Below are 19,362 nucleotides of genomic sequence, written 5' to 3' on the forward strand. Positions count from 1 at the left end.
TGTTTAATACATCATCTGAAAAAGAAAGGGTGTGGTGCACCTAAACTAAACTAAACTAAACTGACAGACTGGGTTAGGAAAGCATTAATCAGAGGAGCTTAAAGGACCGTAGCAAGTCTGGAGGAGTAGCAGCTCAGGTAGGGAAAATGGACATTGTACAAACAAAGCTCTGCTGAGTCCTGTTTGGATAAACCAAAATATATATATATTTTTGGCCTGCTTAACAAACCCTGCATGAGAGAGTTGGAAAGCTAACACTGAAAGTCTTGGAAAACACTTAACAGCTGGGTCCAAACAACCATATAAAGGTAGAAATATAGTGCTGGAAAATAGAAACTGGCTAGTTATGCTGCCATAGGCTGCTGGAGAACATGCTGACTGCTTTTTTTTGCTCACTCTGCTACTTTCTCCGACTTCACATCATCTGCTCTTATTGTTGCCATTCATTTTACATTTGCTCTGTTTTTTGTCACACCTCTGCTAGAGTTTAGCAGAGACACCTTCCAGGATGGGGCCGTCCGCTTGGCTATTGCTGCCGACAACTTCTTGTTTTCGTTCTGAAGACGTTGCACTTACTTGACTATGTTTTTAAAGGGAGTTTTCCTTTCTACTGTTGCTGCATGCCTGCTCAGGAGGAGGGATTGCTGCAAAGTCAGTAACTCTAAGCAATTGGCTGAGTCAGTTTAGATAGAAAGTTTTTTCACCAATTTTAATAACAAACTGAACTTGACTGCACTGACTAAAATGAAATGAATGCAATTAATTTTGAAACTGACTACACAGTTGGACTAATTTGACTATACATTGATTTTTGTAAGGTGCCTTTAGGGGACATTTGTTGTGAGTTGGTACTACATAAATACACATAAATAAATAGAATTGATTGTTTTCAGACGCGGCGCATTAATGGAGGCTGAATACAAATGCACGCCACACTTTCCAGAACCTTAGACATAATTATACACAACTTGTGTTGACCTATCAAATAAAATTAGAATAAAATACATTTATTTGTAGTTGTACTGGGTAGAAAGCATGTGGGAAAAGTTTAAGAGGTACAAATACGCTTACAGTTTACTGAAAAACGCATTTAACAAATATGTTAAATGAGTTAAAAGTCACTAAAGTGGGGTCAAATGTAAGAGTGGTTGAAGGACATGTTTGTAGTGTTTATAAAATCTTAAGTGAATATTCCCTGCCGGACATTCTCACCCTTGGCTTCCTTCCAGTCACCCTCTGCAGAGTCCAGGTTAATTTTTAGAGCCATGGCGGTCATAACTCCGGTGTGGAGGGCCTGCACCAGGGCGGCGGTGCCCGCTCCGAGGGCGGCACCGAGGGCAAACCTGCCCAGCCAGCCTCTCCTCCCCCCGGGTGAAAATGAACCGCTAGCCTGGCTGGACTTGCGAAGCGCCGCTGCAGCGGTGGAGAACCTGTCAGCGCGGACCGCGGCGTTAATATGGCTTCGTACGGGACTCGTCACTGGAGTCCTGCCGAGCTGGGGGCTACCCGGGGGGAGCAAGTGCCTGAACCTGACACCTGCTCTCTGGAAGTCAGCCCGGACACGGGACAGCGCGCTGCGCGGCGGGGCTCTGATGTGTGAAACCCGAGCTGATGTGATAAGCAGTGCCATGTTTTTGGCTAACACAGAGCAGACGGCAGACTGAGTTGTGTTTCAAAGTTGAACTGTCGGCCACACGCTGTCGTTAGCTTTCACTTTCGATTCAAACACACCTCTCACAGCAAATTCTCATGTGCCATTTTTGTTTGGGAAGTTGTCGTGTGGATCATACCATTTGCTACATCTGAGGGTGGCCCCTGATCCCTCATCAATTGATTAATATCGATAAATGTTGTATTATTCTAATTCAGATAGTCATAATATACGATAAGAATTATATCTAAATTATATCTAATATTAACAGGCCTGTGTTACATTGCCTTTCACACAGAGTTACACCCTCGAGGAGAGCGAAAAATGGTAGAGCCCAAGCTAACGGTCACAAATTCAGTGTGAGCTTCACGGCTGTCGGAAATTCGACTTTAAAGTGACACAATTGCCGTTTAAAATACGTTGGAACAAAAAATACTGTGTTGTAGGGGGATTATTGAGAATTTGTGGATGTTCTGAAGCACAAAAGCTTTTAATTACAACCGCAATCTAAACAGTGAGCTGTTTAGAGTAAGATGGGTGTCAGTGAATATCATAAATCCGTTGTTATGTGAAGTAAACATTTTTTGTGAAATCAGTAAACTGTATCATGCAAATCAGGAGTGAAAATGCTGCCTTCTGAAAAAAATAGGGAATTTGTGAAATAGATTTCTATAAATACGGTGATTTAAATAAATGAATCTAATTAAACAAAAAAATAGAACTAACATACAGAAAGCTAAGCATTATTTATTTATGAGTAAATATTTTAGAAAATATCCTACGTTTCAGGGATGACCTACTGGGTCCGGGGGCCTGGTACCTGTTTGGGGTACCGGTGCCCGGACCTGGGAACTGGGACCTGGGATGTGAGTGTTATGTACGAATGTGTGTACGCAGTCGTCTTTTTTTTTCTTTTTTTTACTTGTCAGGTTCGGGTCCGAACCGCTCCCTCTCCCAAGAACATCTCAAGTCTCCGCTAAGTGTGGAGCCAAGATTTCCTGTGTTGGCCCCTCTTGGGCGCCTGGGGTTTTGGGTCCCCCGCCATCTGCCTCGGTGCTCTGGGGGGACGGGTCTTTGGCTCTTCACAACCACTATTGAGCATTTTTCTTTTGGATAAACTTTACATACACAAGTGCACTCTCACAAACACCTACAGGTGCTGGGTTCCAGGTACTTAGAGATTCACTTCTATACAGAAAGCCCATATTTTTGAACTTCAGCTACCACATTATACATGTCAGACTAAATAATAATACATATAATTCAACAATGGTATCAAGGTGTTCCTTTATTGTATCTGTTATACTATATCCATTGGTTGTGCTGTTCTTTTTACATCTCTCTTTGCAGGTGAGAAAGCAGACTGAAGATGTTTTATCATTCTTTCCCTTTTATCTCCTCTTTCTTTTAATTGTAATTAAAAACATGGGATAATTTCAGTGTTTGTTCAGTTATGTCATATTTCATGTGCCACAGTCTGGTGTAAAATATCGTTATGCTCACACAGCTCTAGTTAAGGCTGCTGCATAAAATAAGCCCATTATATGCGGCACCACACGACTGTTGAATAATACAATAATGCCAAAACAACTAATTACACATGCCATTGGCATACAATAAATACAACTAGTTGAAGTATTTGACTAATTACAGTTATTTTAATTTTGTTTTATTGAATCGGTAGGTTTGAATTATGGCCCTAAATATTAGCAAATTAGACAAGCCGATAAATTTGTTTATACATATAAGTGTTTATTCACTTTTAAACTTATTAATAATAAAAAGTGAAGATAACAAGCTTGTCCTTGGCCACACGTAACAAGGGACTTTCGTTTTACATGAAGCATTTTATTAATTTTAACAAAGAACAAAACCTAACTTTACGTTATATTTCAACCAAACCAAACAAAACTCACTTTTGAAATTAAAGAATAATGTCCCACACCCTTACATTACTCACTGCTAACGTGGCAACCCGATAGATCACGAATCCGAGCACATTCATTCTTTTATTTCGTCTTGTCTTGATTATTGTAACAGCCTTTTTATATGTTTGAATAACAAAGATCTTGGCCGTCTGCAGTTAAAACAAGAAAAAGACAGCACATTAACCCAGTTTTAATCTCTTTACATTGGCTACTGGTACATTTTAGAGTTTATTTCAAAAGTTTTAGTCTTTATTTTTAGAGCTCTGAGTGGCCAAGCTCCAGCTTACATCACCAACCTTTTACAAACCACGTTCCCCTTCTCGTGGTTTGAGATCCTCCAGCCAAAGGTTGCTAATGGTTCCACAAACTAATTTCAGGACCAGAGGGGACCGGTCTTTCAAAACTGTGGCCCCCAGACTGTGTAATGCGTTGCCTTTATCTTTACGCTGTCTTAACTTTTTTAAGAAGCAGTTGAAGACCCAGTTGTTCCCACTGGCTTTTAACTAGTTTTATGCTATGATGTTGCATTTATGCTGTTTTATCTTTTTTTATTTTGTGTTGTTTTAACGGTTGTTTTTATCGTGAAGCGCTTTGTGATTTTTATCCTTGCCAAAGGCGCTATGTAAATAAAGTTTACTTACTTACAGCTGCTTCTTAATATGCATCAGTCAACACAGACTGACAGTCAGAAGTTAAGCCTGGTTCACATTTCCGCCTGGCGGAAACTGACAATGAAAAAAAAAAAAGGAACAAGCTTTTTGACACTGGTGACACAAGCAGCAAAGGCAGGGGCAGCGCTACACACCATACACCACAACCTGCCCTACCAGAGAGAGGTAAGACTGCTGCGTATTCTCACAGTAGACCAGGGGAACTTCCTCAGAGAACTGACAGAGACGCAGGGGTCCCACAGGTTCCAGCGCTTAAAGCCGTGGACGGAGGAGACTGACGGTACTGTGTTTTAACGGGGGTGTCTCTGTGTGTGAATGTGTAAGAAGAATCCTCAGAATGGAGAACAGAGGACTGGGCGTTTTTTTTTCTTCTTCTAGGCTTCTTTAAAAAATACAATCATATAGGGGTCATTTAGGACTAAATGAACTTGGCACAAGTCAGAGTTTATAATAAAGGCGTGAAAATATTGCCTAAACTTTAAAGAGTTTGAAGCCAGTCGTCTTTACGCAGTTTCACTATCGTCTGTAGTTGTCTGTTAGACTTGTTTGTCATTTAAAAAGTTACACCTATTTTATTCCCTGAAGAAAACATTTTTTTTTTCACATAGAGCCTTTATAAATGTGCTTCCATTTACATGCCGGAGGGGGACAGTATCATCATCGAATGAGCGACCAAGCCCATGGCGGGTTGCTCATTCCCCTCCTGCATGCATTTGAAAAGCGGAAGTCTGCATCCATGGTGATAGTTTAAGACAGAAACAGGAAATGCTGATCAAACTTGACATGTCTCTCGGGGTGTTTGTTTGGGTCTCTTGGTGTTATTTAGAATCAGGCGATATCGACCAGGGATAAAGTCCTTCTTTCATCAAGTTTTTTTTATGATCAATGATAAAAACTCAGCTTTTTACCCTTTCTATTTTGTTTTATTTATTGCATTAAAAAAATTCTGTAACAGAAATGATAATATGTCTATAATTCTTCTTTATAATGTTATCTAAAGGGTTCTCATCCTGTTGTAGATACGACTGAAGCTTGATTGTTTCCCGTCCTCTCTTTGTTCTTGTTTCTCTTGAGAACAGTCCTGTCTTCTGGCTTTCCCCTCACACACTCTTCTCCTGTATCTGTCTCAGAGCATGGCGGCGTGGGACCTGTCAGTCACAGTGGAGGACCTGGGCTCTGATGCCCCTCCTGTCACCATCAGCGTTGCCTCTGACCTCCACGTGGGAGGGGTTATCGTCAAGCTGGTGGAGAAGACACGTGGGTCGAGCTTTCTGTATTCAGCTGTCTCTCTCAGTCACACTGGCTGACAGAGGAGACTTTGCAAATGTATCCATAACCTTAAAACCTTTTAACATTTTGCCACATGTTTTAATGGATTTTATTATTTTATGCGATAGTGCAATGAAAAGGATACATGGTTTTAATTATTTACTTATTTTTACAGTTAAAAAATATGAAAGTTGTGACAGGTTTTGTTGCTTTTCAGTCCCCTGAACTCCGAAACCCTTAAATAAAGTTGCCTTCAGGCGTCACGTAATCAAAAACCTGCCACTGCCACTTAAATTAACACACAGTCCCAATGGTGAAACATGGCTGTGGCATCATTATGCTATGGGACGTCCTGCTGGAAGGTAACTCTCCTGCTTGGTTTTTAATTATTGTCCCATCCCCAACGAGTCTTCTTCCAGGATGGCCCTGAATTTATTTGCATCCATCTTCTCACAATGGGGATGGTGTGTTCAGGCAGATGTGCAGCGTTGGTTCTTTAACTAGGTAAAGTCTGAAGGCTTCTCAAGTTTGTTGAACTGTGAATTATTTCGCTTATCAGAGTAAGAGAGGCTGAAAACAAATCCAAGTGAGACGTTTTTAGATTTTTATTCATTAAATGAAATTGAAAACCAAGTATATTTTTTTCCTTTTCACTTCAGAGTTGAGCGGCACTGTTTTTTTTTAGTCTATCAAATAAAATCCCAATAAAATACATGGAGGGTTATGAGTACTTTTGCAAAGCTCTGTAAAAGAGCACACACAGTATTGCATCTAATTACACACTGGCTTATAAAACCTGTGCATAGCAGACATTTTAATATATTATATAAGCATAAGTGCAATACAAGTGCAAAGTGTTCATTTCCAGTCATTCAAAAGCCAACTCTGGATGCAACATTGCTGCGGTTCATCACTAACACTATATAACAAATAGACGTGGACTCCTGACATTATTTAAACACACAACCCTGTGATCTTGGGTGCTGCTCCACTACAAATCCAATTAATGTTAAGATTCAACTGTATGGTAGCATATCTGCCATAATACGGTCTCACCTCTGTTAGCTTTGGTAACCTGAATTCAAGAACAACAGAAAGTCAATACTTTAACAAAGATGTCATATTGATCTGGAGTCAGGCACAACACCAGGGAGTCTCTCAATAATACTATTTTTTTCTAATAACTCTCTGAATTAATATCTGCAAATGGAAAGACGTACTGTAGTTCTTCAAATGTGGAAGCTCCTATTTTTTGTCTGTAATGCTGTAATATTTCCACTTCCATAAGAAGACTCACTGAAATGCCACAGTCAACAGTTTCCATGAAACACATTTGGTAAGGTGGTAGTCCAGTTTCTGCCTGACTAAATTACTAAATAACTAAATGTGTACTATGTATAAGTCAACAGATCTAAATGTGGCCTTAAACGGCAGAGCTCGTTGCCACTGATCCGCGAGGGAAATAAGTGGTAATCTTCTTGTCCCTCAGAGTATTTGTTTACAGCAATACTCGTAGAAAAGGCACTAAACAGTGGCGTGTGTAGGTAACCTCTGCATTGAACACTTTAGTGTTTATTGGTAAAAAAAAAGGTTGCAAAGATTCAGGATATCTAAATCCAGATTCCAAGGCTGTGCGCTCCTATGATGATGCACATATTCAGCTTCAGGTTCTGTTTGATACGACCCAATTAAAATACAACACATATTAAAATAAAGAGAAAAATCGGTTGATAATTTAATGCCACTCAGTAAAAAGTTTTCTATCCAAGGAAGCTTGACTGGTTGCAAAGAGTCATCGACTTCTGCAGCAATCCCAACCCCCCTCCTGAGCAAACAAGTGTCGCCACAGTGGACAGGAACCTGTGTTTCTTCAACAGGAGGAAACCTCAAGCAGGGCCGGGCTCAGTACGAGCGTCCATCTGCTGCAACGGCTGGCGGTTGACAGAAAGGAAGGAGACACAGATAGACACATTAACATAGAGCCAAGAACACCTTCTCTGGAGACACAGATAGACACATTAACATAGAGCCAGGAACACCTTCTTTGGAGACACAGATAGACACATTAACATAGAGCCAGGAACACTTTCTATGGAGACAAAGATAGACACATTAACATAGAGCCAGGAACAACTTCTCTGGAGACACAGATAGACACATTAACATAGAGCCAGGAACACTTTCTATGGAGACACAGATAGACACATTAACATAGAGCCAGGAACAACTTCTCTGGAGACACAGATAGACACATTAACATAGAGCCAGGAACACTTTCTATGGGGAAGAAATAGCAACTGTCCGGAGTTAACGGCAGCTGTAGCTCCTGTAAACAAGATCCTTTTCTTACTGATGAAGCTAAAAGGCGATCATAGGCTGATCTATTTGTCTTGGAAGTGGCTGTCAGCATGTCTGCCGCGGCCTGGAGCCATTTTGATGACACCAGCAGCACTGAGTCTACCTGCCCTGTTATAAAAGCTGCTTGTCATGTTTGTCGAGATATCACTGCCTGATGTTTAAGACTTCAGGGATTTCAGTGCCGACGTTGTTGTTGTCACATTAAAGCACTCAAGCGTCGGCGTCTGTAGCTAACGTAGCCGTTTTCCTGCTGTGTGTCGTCTGTGACAGAGATCAAGCGCGACTGGTCGGACCACGCTCTGTGGTGGGAGCAGAAGCAGCAGTGGCTCCTGCGGACAGCCTGGACTCTGGAGAAATACGGGATTCACGCCGATGCCCGGCTGGTGTTCATGCCCCAACACAAGCCCATTAAACTGGGCCTGCCCAACGGTAAAACCCTCCAGCTGAAGGCCTGCTTCTCCAACCCCGTCTTCCAGACCGTGATGGGAATCTGCAGGATGCTCAGTGGGTTTTTATTTCTTCCTCAATTTCAGTCTTTTTTTTCTCACTCAGGTATTTTTATCTCAAAGCGCTGACATTTAAATCAGTCTGTGTTTTCCCTCCGTCTCGTCACCCTAACCAGATCTTTTTGTGGCTGTGGCGTGTCACTTTGGTCAGAAAAAAAAAAAGGATTTCTAAATCTCCTTCGTGCTTTCATTTTTTCTAATTTGAGCCTGGCTCGGTCTCATTTCCTCACCAGAAATCACCAGAAAAGGTTCAGCAGATTGGAAAGGATTAACTAAAGGGATATATTGAAATCTGCTTGTAAAACAAAACAAAAAACATACAGGGTTCAGGCATTGGTAGATCTGATTGATACAAATTATTCTGCATTCAAGTTGAATTGATATTCAGTATGATGGGGAATGGTAGTTGTCTTGGAGTTGTCTACTAATTTGTACAAACCTATGAACGTGTAACGGGGTGATTGTGACTCTATCTTTTAGCGCTCAGTAACAACAAAAAAGTGCTATATGTTTAGTCCATTTATCATCTCCGTATTACAGGAATGTGCAATCACCTAATTTTCTAAGCCAGACAGCGTCACAATCATACACACAGGCTCCAATATATACATCCCCAGCACTAAGATTTGACTGAATCTGCCTTAACAAGTTCCAAATGGTAGAGTTATGATGAACTGGTTAGTTTTCCTAGTAACATATTATACTTTCATCATAATCCAAACATTTTCAACAGTGTTGAGGTTGAGACCACTCCAGAAGCTTTTATTAGTGCTTCAGATACTTGTTCAGGCTTCAACCATCCATCCGTCTATCCATCCATCCATCCATCCATCCATCCATCCATCCATACATCCATCCATCCATCCATACATACATACATACATCCATACATCCATCCATCCATCCATCCATCCATCCATTGTTTGGAGGAGAGGGGTATCTCTCCTGCAGTCAATGGGAGAGCGAGAGCCAGGAGAACATGTGAACTCCATGCAGAAAGACCCCCAGGACCCTGGACCTTCTAGCTGTAACAGCCAGAAGGTCCAGGGTCCAAAGCGCTCACACCCATGCGCCACTGTCCAGTCCACTGCTGATTTCTGAAGGATGTAATGAATTTGGAGGTACCCCTCCTTTTTCTTTTAAGATAACATCATTATACGGTCCATCACATTTCCTGAGATGGAGATTTGTCTTTGACACCTGGCAACAGTTCATACATAAAACACATAAAACACATTCTTTAAAAGGCCTATCTAAGAGAACAGTGTTACCAAAACACCCACTATATTTGACGCATTTAAAACCCAAATTACTCCATCCACATTGCGTGATCCGCCAGTTGCTCAGAAAATTAAACCAACCCTCAGTATTATGGCACCACCACCATACTGAATTTGAAAACTTCACATTGACTCATCATAGTTTTCATTTTGGCACGGTTCTCACAGCAGGTTCCCTAAAAGCTATTTGGCTTGTCCATGTGGGACAGTAATGTCCCACATGGACAAGCCAAGTGGGACAGTCATCCTCGCAGGTGTCGATTTTGTAGCAGAGCCATTTTGGTTACCACCCTGTGATTCCTTGTTTGCATTAAACTGGCTTCTCCATTGTTTCTGATTATTGGCAGGATTGAGCTAGTATCCATAGAACAGTTTCATCATTGTGATGAGCTCTGAACACACAACCCTCTGATCTGAAGTCAGTTCTGCCTTAGAGCATTTCAGGACCTGGACCGCTCCGGTCTTTGTCACCGCAGCGCAACATCATGGCGCCTATTAAAGCTTACCAGAATAGTGAAGTTGGTTTCACAAATAAAGCAGCTCTGAGGGGCATGCAGGAAGTTTTTTTTTGTCAGTTTCCTCCCATATCACTATTGTTGCAAACAAAAGGCTCAGTCATGGTAGTTGCTAGGCCTCGCCTAAGACTCCACCTTTAACAGGGAAACTGGCCCGGCCATTTCGCAACAGTAGCTCTGTAAGTCTGACTGTCTGACCTGAGGTCATGGATGCAATGTAGTAAATACTGACACAAGTGGAATAAACATAACAGGATATTACCAATTAATGATTTATAGTCATTTTTTTTTATCTGGTGATCAAAAACAACTTTGATTTTCTGCTTGCATTGTGCATTATCGGTGGTGGATAATTGTGGTCCATTGAGGATGGACTCTATTACTTACATTAAATATTTTGTGTACCTTCTATACGCGTCTCCCAATAGTTTATCCTGATAGAACTAGTGTAACTAAGTCATGTTAGTAGCCCTGAATTGAGACCAGGGCCTTGTGGTTGTAACTCAAAAACATTGACTTTATTACCTTGTATCTAATTTGAGTCATCGCCCACTTGCTATTCATGGCCAAGCTGTATCGTCCGATGATGTGGTTTCATTATTTCCAAATAATGTTCTTTTCTCATGCCGACATCTAATTTGGGAAGATCACCAGTTCTTCTTGCAGCAAAACACCCACACAACATGATGCTGCCACCCCCATACTTCACAACGATGACGGTGCTCTCAGGCTTGGAAGCTTTTTCTTACAAATATAGCAATGGTCATGATGGGCAAAGCACTTTGGTTTTAGTTTCATTCAACCACAGGACACATCTGGAAACATTAAGGTCGTTGAATGCGTTTGCAAACTGTTATCTGGCTTTTAATGTTACTTTTGGACATTTTCACTGTGGATATTGATACTTTTGTCGGTTTTATCTATCTTCTCATGGTCTTTTGCTGTTGTTGATGAATTTATGTGAACTTCTTTGAGACACAGAGTCGTCCTTTTTCTGAACGATAAGATGGCTGGACGTCCCCTAATGCTTATGCTCGTATTTGATTGTTTAAACAGAGGAGCATGGCACCTACACACAATTTTTTGCATTCACATACGTCAATACGTACCCGTGTTAGGATGCTTTTCATCCCTATTTAGACAGTTAATGGTCAACCCATAGGAGATCTCTCATAATTATTTTGGTTTGACAGAGCTCAAAATACGAACTGACCAGCTCAAATTGGGTCAGAAACATTGTCTATGGAAATATGGTCTTTAATTGACTTATATGTGAGTTTTAAACATGTTCATGATTATTTATTTTCCATAATTAATGACACTAGAAGAGAAACGGCTGATATGCAACGATTATGTGAAACCAATCAAGAGCCCCACATTAGAGTTTAACAAGCGTCTGCTTAGTTCTATGCAATATATCCTCACCATGAAGGTTATTCAGGAAAACACGGCATTGTTATCCTGAGAAATCGACGATGAAAGAAAAAACTCTATTTTAACTTTTAATTGTGTTTATCCTCATTTTCCCAAAATAATTAATTTGTCAGAAGGTTATGTTTTTACACGTGAATATCTTGTCTTGAATATGTCGAGCAGGCGAGGTTTTTAATACGAGCTCCCTTCGTAAACCATCTTGTAAGGAGCTAAATATAAAGATAATGAATGGTAGAAGTCAGTCCTGTTACTGTTTCCTGCTAACAATCTCGGTGCTAACAAGAAAAGGGTAAATTATTTAACCTGATGACATTTGAACTCACAGATATGCTGATATAGAGCTAATATATGCATTTATATTAGCGTTGTGGTGCTAATAAGCATCTGTCTCCCCTTCCTACATGACATCTCCACAGACATCCGCCATCCTGAGGAGCTCTCCCTCCTCCGCCCTGTGGAGGAGAAGAAGAAGAAGAAGGATAAAGACTTGGCAGAGGAGATCTACGACCTGACCGAGGTGCCCCTTTCCTCGGGTACACCCATCACACCTTTTTTTTTTTTTTTTTTTTTTTTTACACACTGAAATCATATTGACAAGACACCTTGTTTGGTGAAAATAAGTAAAAGACCCAAAATGTTCAAACCATTGTGCTTCCTGTTTTGAGCCTGAACATATCTCACAGCACGCTTTCCTTTCCCGCTTCCTGTCCAGTTTCCCGGCCCTGTCTGTACAACGGCATGCCGGCCCATTTTGCTGACTCGGAGCAGATGGAGGACGTCTACAAGATGCTGTCGATCACTCAGCCTCCTCCGGCTCCCGAGGTCATCGCCAAGCAGTACCGCCCGGCCAGTGTGGTGGACAAAGCCCACATCAACGGCAGGTATGTCCGCTTCTGACTGATACGGTTCTGTGCAAAGCAGTGACACCTTCCAAGGAGCCCGACTTGCTTGTAATCTCTGTGAACATTTGTGCACACAAGGCTGCATATTCATTTTTTTGGCAGAATTCAAGCAATATAAATGAACTAAAACTGAAAAATGTCCATCAACAGTGTACCAAAATCAGCAGCGCATGGCTAGAGCATCATTACTTGTCTTTAAACCTCAGATATCTAGTTAGGTTTGCACCTGAGTGTCAAAGCCAGGGCCGTCTGAGGCCTTTAGAAAGAAGATCTGAAGATGAGTGGCAGCTTTTGAGTCTGGTAAAGGGTGTAAAGAGGTATCAAAAGCGTTTTTCAATCAGCTTTTCCATAAAGAGAACACTGTGTGTGATAAATGGACACTTTTTACTATAAAACTGCATGTAGTCAATTACCGTTTCAAGGATTTTCTGATTCATCGAAATGCGTCTTTATATTTAGGGTTAATTTGGGGTCACTTAAAGAGCTTTAGGGGCAAGAGAAGCACCAAAAAGCTGTTATTTTCAATACAGAAATCAATAAAGAAAACATTATGTTTCACCTCTTTGCCTCTTAAACTTTGTTTCAAGGTTAGCTGAAGAAAAATGTAAGAAAAAAATCTGACAAAATTGTGTAAAAAAAGTGGCAGGCACACTATTCAACTCTGAAATCCATCCTTTATTTTTGAAATCTTTCATTTGAACGCATAAGTGATGTCATATACATGTTCATTTAAAGACAAACCCATATACGCTCTGTGTTCCCCCCCCCCCCCCACCCCCACTCAGGTGGCTGGACTCATCACGTTGTCTTAAGAAACAAGGCATCCAAGAAAATGACCGGCTCTGGCTTCGCTTCAAGTATTACGCTTTCTACGATATGGACCCTAAGGTGTGTGTGTGTGTGTGTGTGTGTGTGTGCGCTGTTTTGTGCAGTCCCACTGTTTGTAATGTGTCTGACGTCTTTGAACTCATCCATCACCTGAATCTTTACCCCGGCAGTACGACGTTGTGCGTCTCACCCAGCTTTATGAGCAGGCTCGCTGGGCCATCCTGCTGGAGGACGTCGACTGCACCGAGGAGGAGATGATGCTTTTTGGAGCTCTGCAGGTAATTTTAAAAATGCTGCTCCCCCTGCGATGTGTGTGTCGCTCTGACAGAAGTGGAACGTTTTCTTGTGAAACCTTCCAAATTTAGCAGAAACTGTAACAGCCCCATGCTTGTGTACAAATAAGGTCAAAGACGTTGAAGAGGACCGCTGTACGGACTCATGTTACGCACATTGTTTCCCATTTAAAGCTTTGTGGAACAAATACATATAAAACCCTTGTTCACGGAGGATTTATGTATCTTTTAAAGAATTTGTGGGTTTTACTCATTGGTCGTTGGACAGGAAGAAGCGCAGAGAGAAAAGCAGAATGCATGAAGCAAATGGGCAGGACTGGATTTGATAACTCATTTAGAGCTCCAAATATTACCACCTGACGAAGAAGGACAAGTTATCATTTTTGATCAATATCTACTTTAGGAAATACCGGGTCATTTTTAAAGAGCTGCCATTTTATTTCTATTTTTTAGGTTTTACAATAAAGGCAAACGTAAAACCGTTAATAGAAGTTGCTACGTTTTTTCCCCCCCACCTATAGTACGTTTGTGGAAAAGGATGTAAAAAAAAAAAAAGCATATAGTTTCCATCCTAGTGACAAGAAAAATAGTCCTTCTGTGGTAGAAGTTCAGTGCAATTATTCCATTAAAAACAGCTAAAGCTGCATTTATTAGATCAGTATTTAAAAACATTAATATATTCTTTGTCATATTTAGCTAAAGTTTTTTTGGAGCTACGGTAGGGGGGGCAAAGAGCCGCTTGTGGCCCTGGAGCCGCAGGTTGCAGACCCCTGGTCTAGTCAAAGTCCTGGCCTTAAATGATGATGAAAGGATTTGGCAGGCTCTTAAGAAAAGCATACAAGAATTAATGCATAAACTTTACAAATATGTGAGAGGCAAAATGGGTCAGACGGTGGGCTATAAGTTCCGGTTATTGCTGGTAAATCAGCAAAATGATGAAGTGGACCCGATTTTGCATTAATTGAAGGTGTATTTTATTTTATATTAAAGAAAAGCAATGCACCAGAAGTTGTTCCGTGTATTCACCTTTATTAAAAGCTACCATGGCCATGATTTCTTCATGTTTGGATCCAGAAAAACATAATTTTATGACCATGGCCGTCAGCTTTCACATGGAGCGTCTGTTTCTGTCCTCTCTCACATCTAAATGCATCTAGTACCACATCAATAAGGTGTCCCTGACGGAGCCCCAGACGCTGAGCTCCAGCGCGGCCCTGGATGACCTGGAGTCGGCGCTTATGTCCCTGGAGGTCAAGATGGAGGGAGAGAGCAGCTCCGCCTCAGAGATGCTGGTAGCTAAGAGTTTCATCCGAGACGTAGCATACGTGGTCTTAATTACGTCCAGCAATGAAGCTGCACCTTTGAGCTGCTGAAATGTTCTGTATTTTTTTTTAAATAAATTTGTGGGCACATTTTATTTTGATTTAATAAGAGGAAAAAGTATCATAAATGCACAAGATGAGCAGAGATTCATGTTTCACAATCTTTTATTCAGGAAAATATGACCGCACCAGAGCTCAACGACTACTTGAAGATATTCAGGTCAGATTTGTACTCACGTCAGTTTGATCTCATCTAGGAGAAAATACTTTTGATAGACAAAATATAATTTTCTGTTGGCATTGTGCATTATCGGTATACATTCATATTTTTGAGGATACTGAGCAGTGGGATTGTACATTTCAGGCCTAAGAGGCTTACTCTGAAGGGATACAAGCAGTACTGGTTCAAATTCCAGGACACTTCCATCTCTTACTTCAAGAGCAAAGAGGAGAGCATCGGAGAACCCATTCAACAGATTAACCTTAAAGGTACAGAAAACAATATTTCACTTTGAAACTAAATACTGTTTTAATATATTTAATGATAAAACCCAAACCATGTGGGATAAGTGAAAACGGCCTCCTCTTTAGACCAATGTTTCACCCGCTTCAATAACAAACAGGTGAAAGAGGAAACTGGTGTTCTTAACAGAGTTTTTTCCAACAGCTAACCCAATATGATCAGATCTCAGTGTGTCACGTTGATAACTGTCCCGCTCCAGGCTGCGAGGTGGCCCCCGACGTTAACGTCACGGCGCAGAAGTTCCTTATCAGACTGCTGATCCCCGCGCCTGAAGGCATGAACGAGGTCTACCTGCGCTGTGAAAACGTGAGGCCAAGCACCAGTGGGCGACATCCTGTCTTTTTTTTTTTTTCCCTCTGTCTCACCCACGCAGTGTGCCCACGGGCACACCTGACTCACCTCCGTCCTCCCGTCTTTGCAGGAGCAGCAGTACGCCCAGTGGATGGCCGGATGTCGGCTGGCTTCCAAAGGCAAGAGCCTGGCAGACAGCAGCTTCCAGAGCGAGATCCAGAGCATCCGCTCCTTCCTGGCCATGCAAAAGACCAACTCTGGCTCCAGTAATAACGCAGCCGCCAGCGACGAAAGCATCAATACTCACAGTTTGGTGTCACCACGCTACCACAAGAAGTACAAGCCCAAACAGGTGCAGGAGGAAAGAGTGCTTGCCCCTCTTTATAAACGCCAAATGCCTTTTTCATTTAAGCATTGGTATAACTACTGCAGTGTAATGTGTCTGTAATTTTAAAATGTGCTTATATGTAAGATGTTTGCCTGTGCCTGCTCCTCCAGCTGACCCCTCGTATCCTGGACGCCTACCAGAATGTAGCTCAGCTCTCTCTGACGGACGCACTGATGCGCTTCCTGCAGATCTGGCAGGCCCTGCCTGATTTTGGACTCTCGTATGTGGTTGTCAGGTAAGAGATATGAAGCTGCAGAACACACCAGAGAAAAAAATTCAGTGCAGCAGGACTAATATAAAACACCCAGAGGACAGGAAAGAGCCAACTCTACTCACTACCCATAATCCCTGACAAATCTCAGCAGTAGCACTGTTCTAGTAAAGGATAAGGAAGCTGCAATAACAGCTGAAACTAAATCTCCACTTTTTTCTGTTTATGCATATGCTGCTTGTCAGCCCTGCAGCACAGCTGGCTGCCACGGGAATTTAGAAGAGTTGCAGTGCAATGACCCATTTTGGAAAAGCTCTGGGGTTGTTTTTAAAAGCTTTTAATATTTGTCAACTAATGATAAATTTGAGATAATTATAGGAGTGAGTGTTTTTTTAAAGACTTCAGGATGTACCGAGGTTTTAGAAATGAAAATGAGATGCCGCAGAATATGTTTTCTCCAGCTCTTTGGAACATAAAATAACACAGTGCCCTTCCCCCACCTGTTGCTGCCCACTGATTGCTGCACGTATCTGTAAAAAGGTTTTGTCCTTTCTTGACATAAAGACAGATTTTGGAGTGGCTCAGGCAGAGTCCTGACTTCAATCTGATAGAGAACCCGATGGAGGTAGATAGGTTAGGCCTTTCAACCTCAAAGCTCATCCCCACAGAAACATCATAATAATATTAGTGGAAAAAAGCAAAAAGGTGGGCAGCAATTCTAAGAAGGGTTTGGTGCAATGATATAAAAAAAAATTCCAGATTATTCTGAAGGGTATAAATAGTCTAATATATTTTTTTTTATGAAATTGAAATAAAAGCAGATGTGAGATATGGCCTCATCTTCTATCAGAAACCAACTTCAAGGACCCATAATCTGTCAGAAGTGGGATAAAATTTGAGCCCAAACTATATGTAACAAAGAAAATTTGTATATAAAGGTTATAGATTGCATTATTGTAACTGAACGGTATATTTCGGCAGCAGAAAAAGAGATTGTTGCTTTTCTGTTGCAAAAACGGAATTAGAAATAATTCAAATATTCTTTAAAATGAGTTTATTTGTGCTTGATTTGAGCAGGTAAATAAGATGATTTGCCAATGGAATAAGATTTTTGCACTTAAAATAGGAACAATTCATCTCCATCTGCTTATTTTAAGTGCAGAATGTCTAATTATCTTATTTTAGGGGTAGAAATACTCATTCTGTTGGCAGATAATCTTATTTACCTGCTCAAATTAAGGATTAAATCACTAACTTTAAGAACATTTTACTTATTTTTAGATCCGTTTTTGCAGTGAGCATCTGCATCATATGGTACTTTATTTTAGACTTTGGAGCAAATACACTGAAATCTTGAGTTTTAACTGAAGGTTGTCATACAAGAAACCTCATACTAACCCACGCCTGTTTGGTCGTTTTTTCCACTGGTGTTGCTGAGGAGGTTATGGTTATATTTTTTCCCTAAGAATAACTGATATGTGCCCAGTTAGTTAAAGAGATAATAATATGTCGTCACTAATTACCCTCTTTATAGTAAAATTATTGCCTACTGATGATCATCTCTTCATTGGGATCTGGATCCTTACGAATAACGGAGGAAAGAATTTGATTAACGACTATAAGCATGATGGAACATTATTAAAAAATTTAACAGGTTTGTTTGAGCTTTATAAATGTGACATGTATGCTTGTTTTCTGCCCAACAGGTTTAAGGGTAGCAGAAAGGACGAGGTGCTGGGCATCGCCCCCAACCGCCTGATCCGCATCGACCTGGGAGTCGGTGATGTGGTGAAGACCTGGCGCTACAACAACATGAAGCAGTGGAATGTGAACTGGGACATAAAACAGGTCACATTCATATTATCTGTGCAGAATAATACAGGCCGGTGATAAAGTGGCCCAGAGAACCTTTCATTTTTCTAGTTATATGTAGTTGTTGAATGTTTAGATGACATTAAATAACTACTGACCAGCAAAGTTAGACTGTATTCAGTTGCATCCTGAAATGTCCATAGCTCATGCAGTTCTGGACTAACGTTACGTGAAGTGCAGGTCATCTTTATGGCCAAGACAAATCACATTAATGTTTCCTTCTGCCACCTTTTTACCCAGATGGCCATCGAGTTTGAAGGGAACGTGAACATCGCCTTCGGCTGCGTGACCGCTGACTGTAAAATCGTTCACGAGTTCATTGGAGGCTACATTTTCATGTCGACGCGCAGCCGCGAGAAGAGCGACACGCTCAACGAGGAGCTCTTCCATAAGCTGACTGGAGGCCATGAAGCTCTATAATCCCCAAATACACAAAGACTGAATGTTTTTTTTTTCTAAAGAAGATCCATCACAGCCTTTTTTTCCCCCCTCACCCTCCTGAGAGTCCTACAAAGTGAAAGTCAAAGGGACGGATTTTACGCTCCAAGCAGGCAGATTTTAATGTACCGTTTGCTCCAAATGTACACATTGTTTAAAACAGAGTTTAGGACCCCAAAGGTCCACATAGTTGACTCTTTTTGTGATGGACCGCTGCTGGTGCAGATTATATTGGGTCCAAAACCAGAACTCATAAAAGTACAAAATCCACAACTGACTCAAACAGACACTTTTCCTTTGTTGCCTGACTCCAACAAAAATGTAATCTTGATTGCTCTAGAAGGACTTAAATAAACATGATAGTTAAATGCAGCTAAACAGTCATCCTGAACAATATTGCAATCTTCATTCAGATGAGCCTTGCTTGTCATATTAAAAGTACCTAAAGCAACCTTTATGCAGGTATTACTTTTCAGTAAGCCCACATTTCTGTATTAACAAAGTTTTTATTAGTCTGATGTGATATTCTAATCTTAAATGTTGTGTTTTCATTAGCTAAGGGCAGAAAATCATCGTAATTAACAAAAATAAAGGTTTGAAAAGATTGTGTGTGCAAAATGATTTTATAAAAAGGGGGTTCACTCAAATAATGGACTTACTGAAATAAATTAATGACTTATCT

At 41.0% G+C, this 19,362-nt stretch overlaps 2 protein-coding genes across 9 annotated transcripts in view; one reads left to right on the top strand and one right to left on the bottom strand.

The window, feature by feature from the left end:
* The window catches only part of LOC118556038 (ADP-ribose glycohydrolase MACROD1-like), a 47,167-nt gene extending 45,382 nt beyond the window's left edge, over positions 1 to 1,785 (bottom strand). For 3 of the 6 annotated variants that reach the window (XM_036132452.1, XM_036132450.1, XM_036132449.1), the window contains exon 1: positions 1,213 to 1,783. In XM_036132452.1, the coding sequence (XP_035988345.1) occupies positions 1,213 to 1,630 (418 nt within the window). In that variant the 5' untranslated portion in view covers positions 1,631 to 1,783. Of the gene's footprint in view, positions 1 to 1,212 lie in introns of all 6 variants that reach the window. The other 3 variants (XM_036132454.1, XM_036132453.1, XM_021318302.2) reach the window with 2 other exon arrangements.
* fermt3b (fermitin family member 3b) lies at positions 49 to 19,347 on the top strand. Of its 3 annotated transcripts, none has more exons than XM_021318296.2 (15): positions 49 to 137; positions 5,381 to 5,507; positions 8,148 to 8,381; positions 12,029 to 12,145; positions 12,325 to 12,493; positions 13,300 to 13,402; positions 13,513 to 13,620; positions 14,793 to 14,927; positions 15,131 to 15,177; positions 15,322 to 15,446; positions 15,680 to 15,786; positions 15,902 to 16,123; positions 16,270 to 16,394; positions 18,077 to 18,218; positions 18,483 to 19,347. In XM_021318296.2, exons 2-15 carry the CDS (start codon positions 5,384 to 5,386, stop codon positions 18,660 to 18,662), a joined length of 1,938 nt encoding a protein of 645 aa, XP_021173971.1. In that variant the 5' UTR covers positions 49 to 137; positions 5,381 to 5,383; the 3' UTR covers positions 18,663 to 19,347. The 3 variants fall into 3 exon arrangements, with proteins under 3 accessions (XP_021173971.1, XP_012721590.1, XP_012721589.1); XM_012866136.3 differs by lacking the exon at positions 49 to 137 and adding an exon at positions 4,313 to 4,415; XM_012866135.3 differs by lacking the exon at positions 49 to 137 and adding an exon at positions 4,422 to 4,530.
* The last annotated feature ends 15 nt before the right edge of the window (positions 19,348 to 19,362 follow it).

The sequence above is a fragment of the Fundulus heteroclitus genome, unplaced genomic scaffold (genome assembly GCF_011125445.2).
Source record: "Fundulus heteroclitus isolate FHET01 unplaced genomic scaffold, MU-UCD_Fhet_4.1 scaffold_51, whole genome shotgun sequence".
NCBI classification, from domain to species: domain Eukaryota; kingdom Metazoa; phylum Chordata; class Actinopteri; order Cyprinodontiformes; family Fundulidae; genus Fundulus; species Fundulus heteroclitus.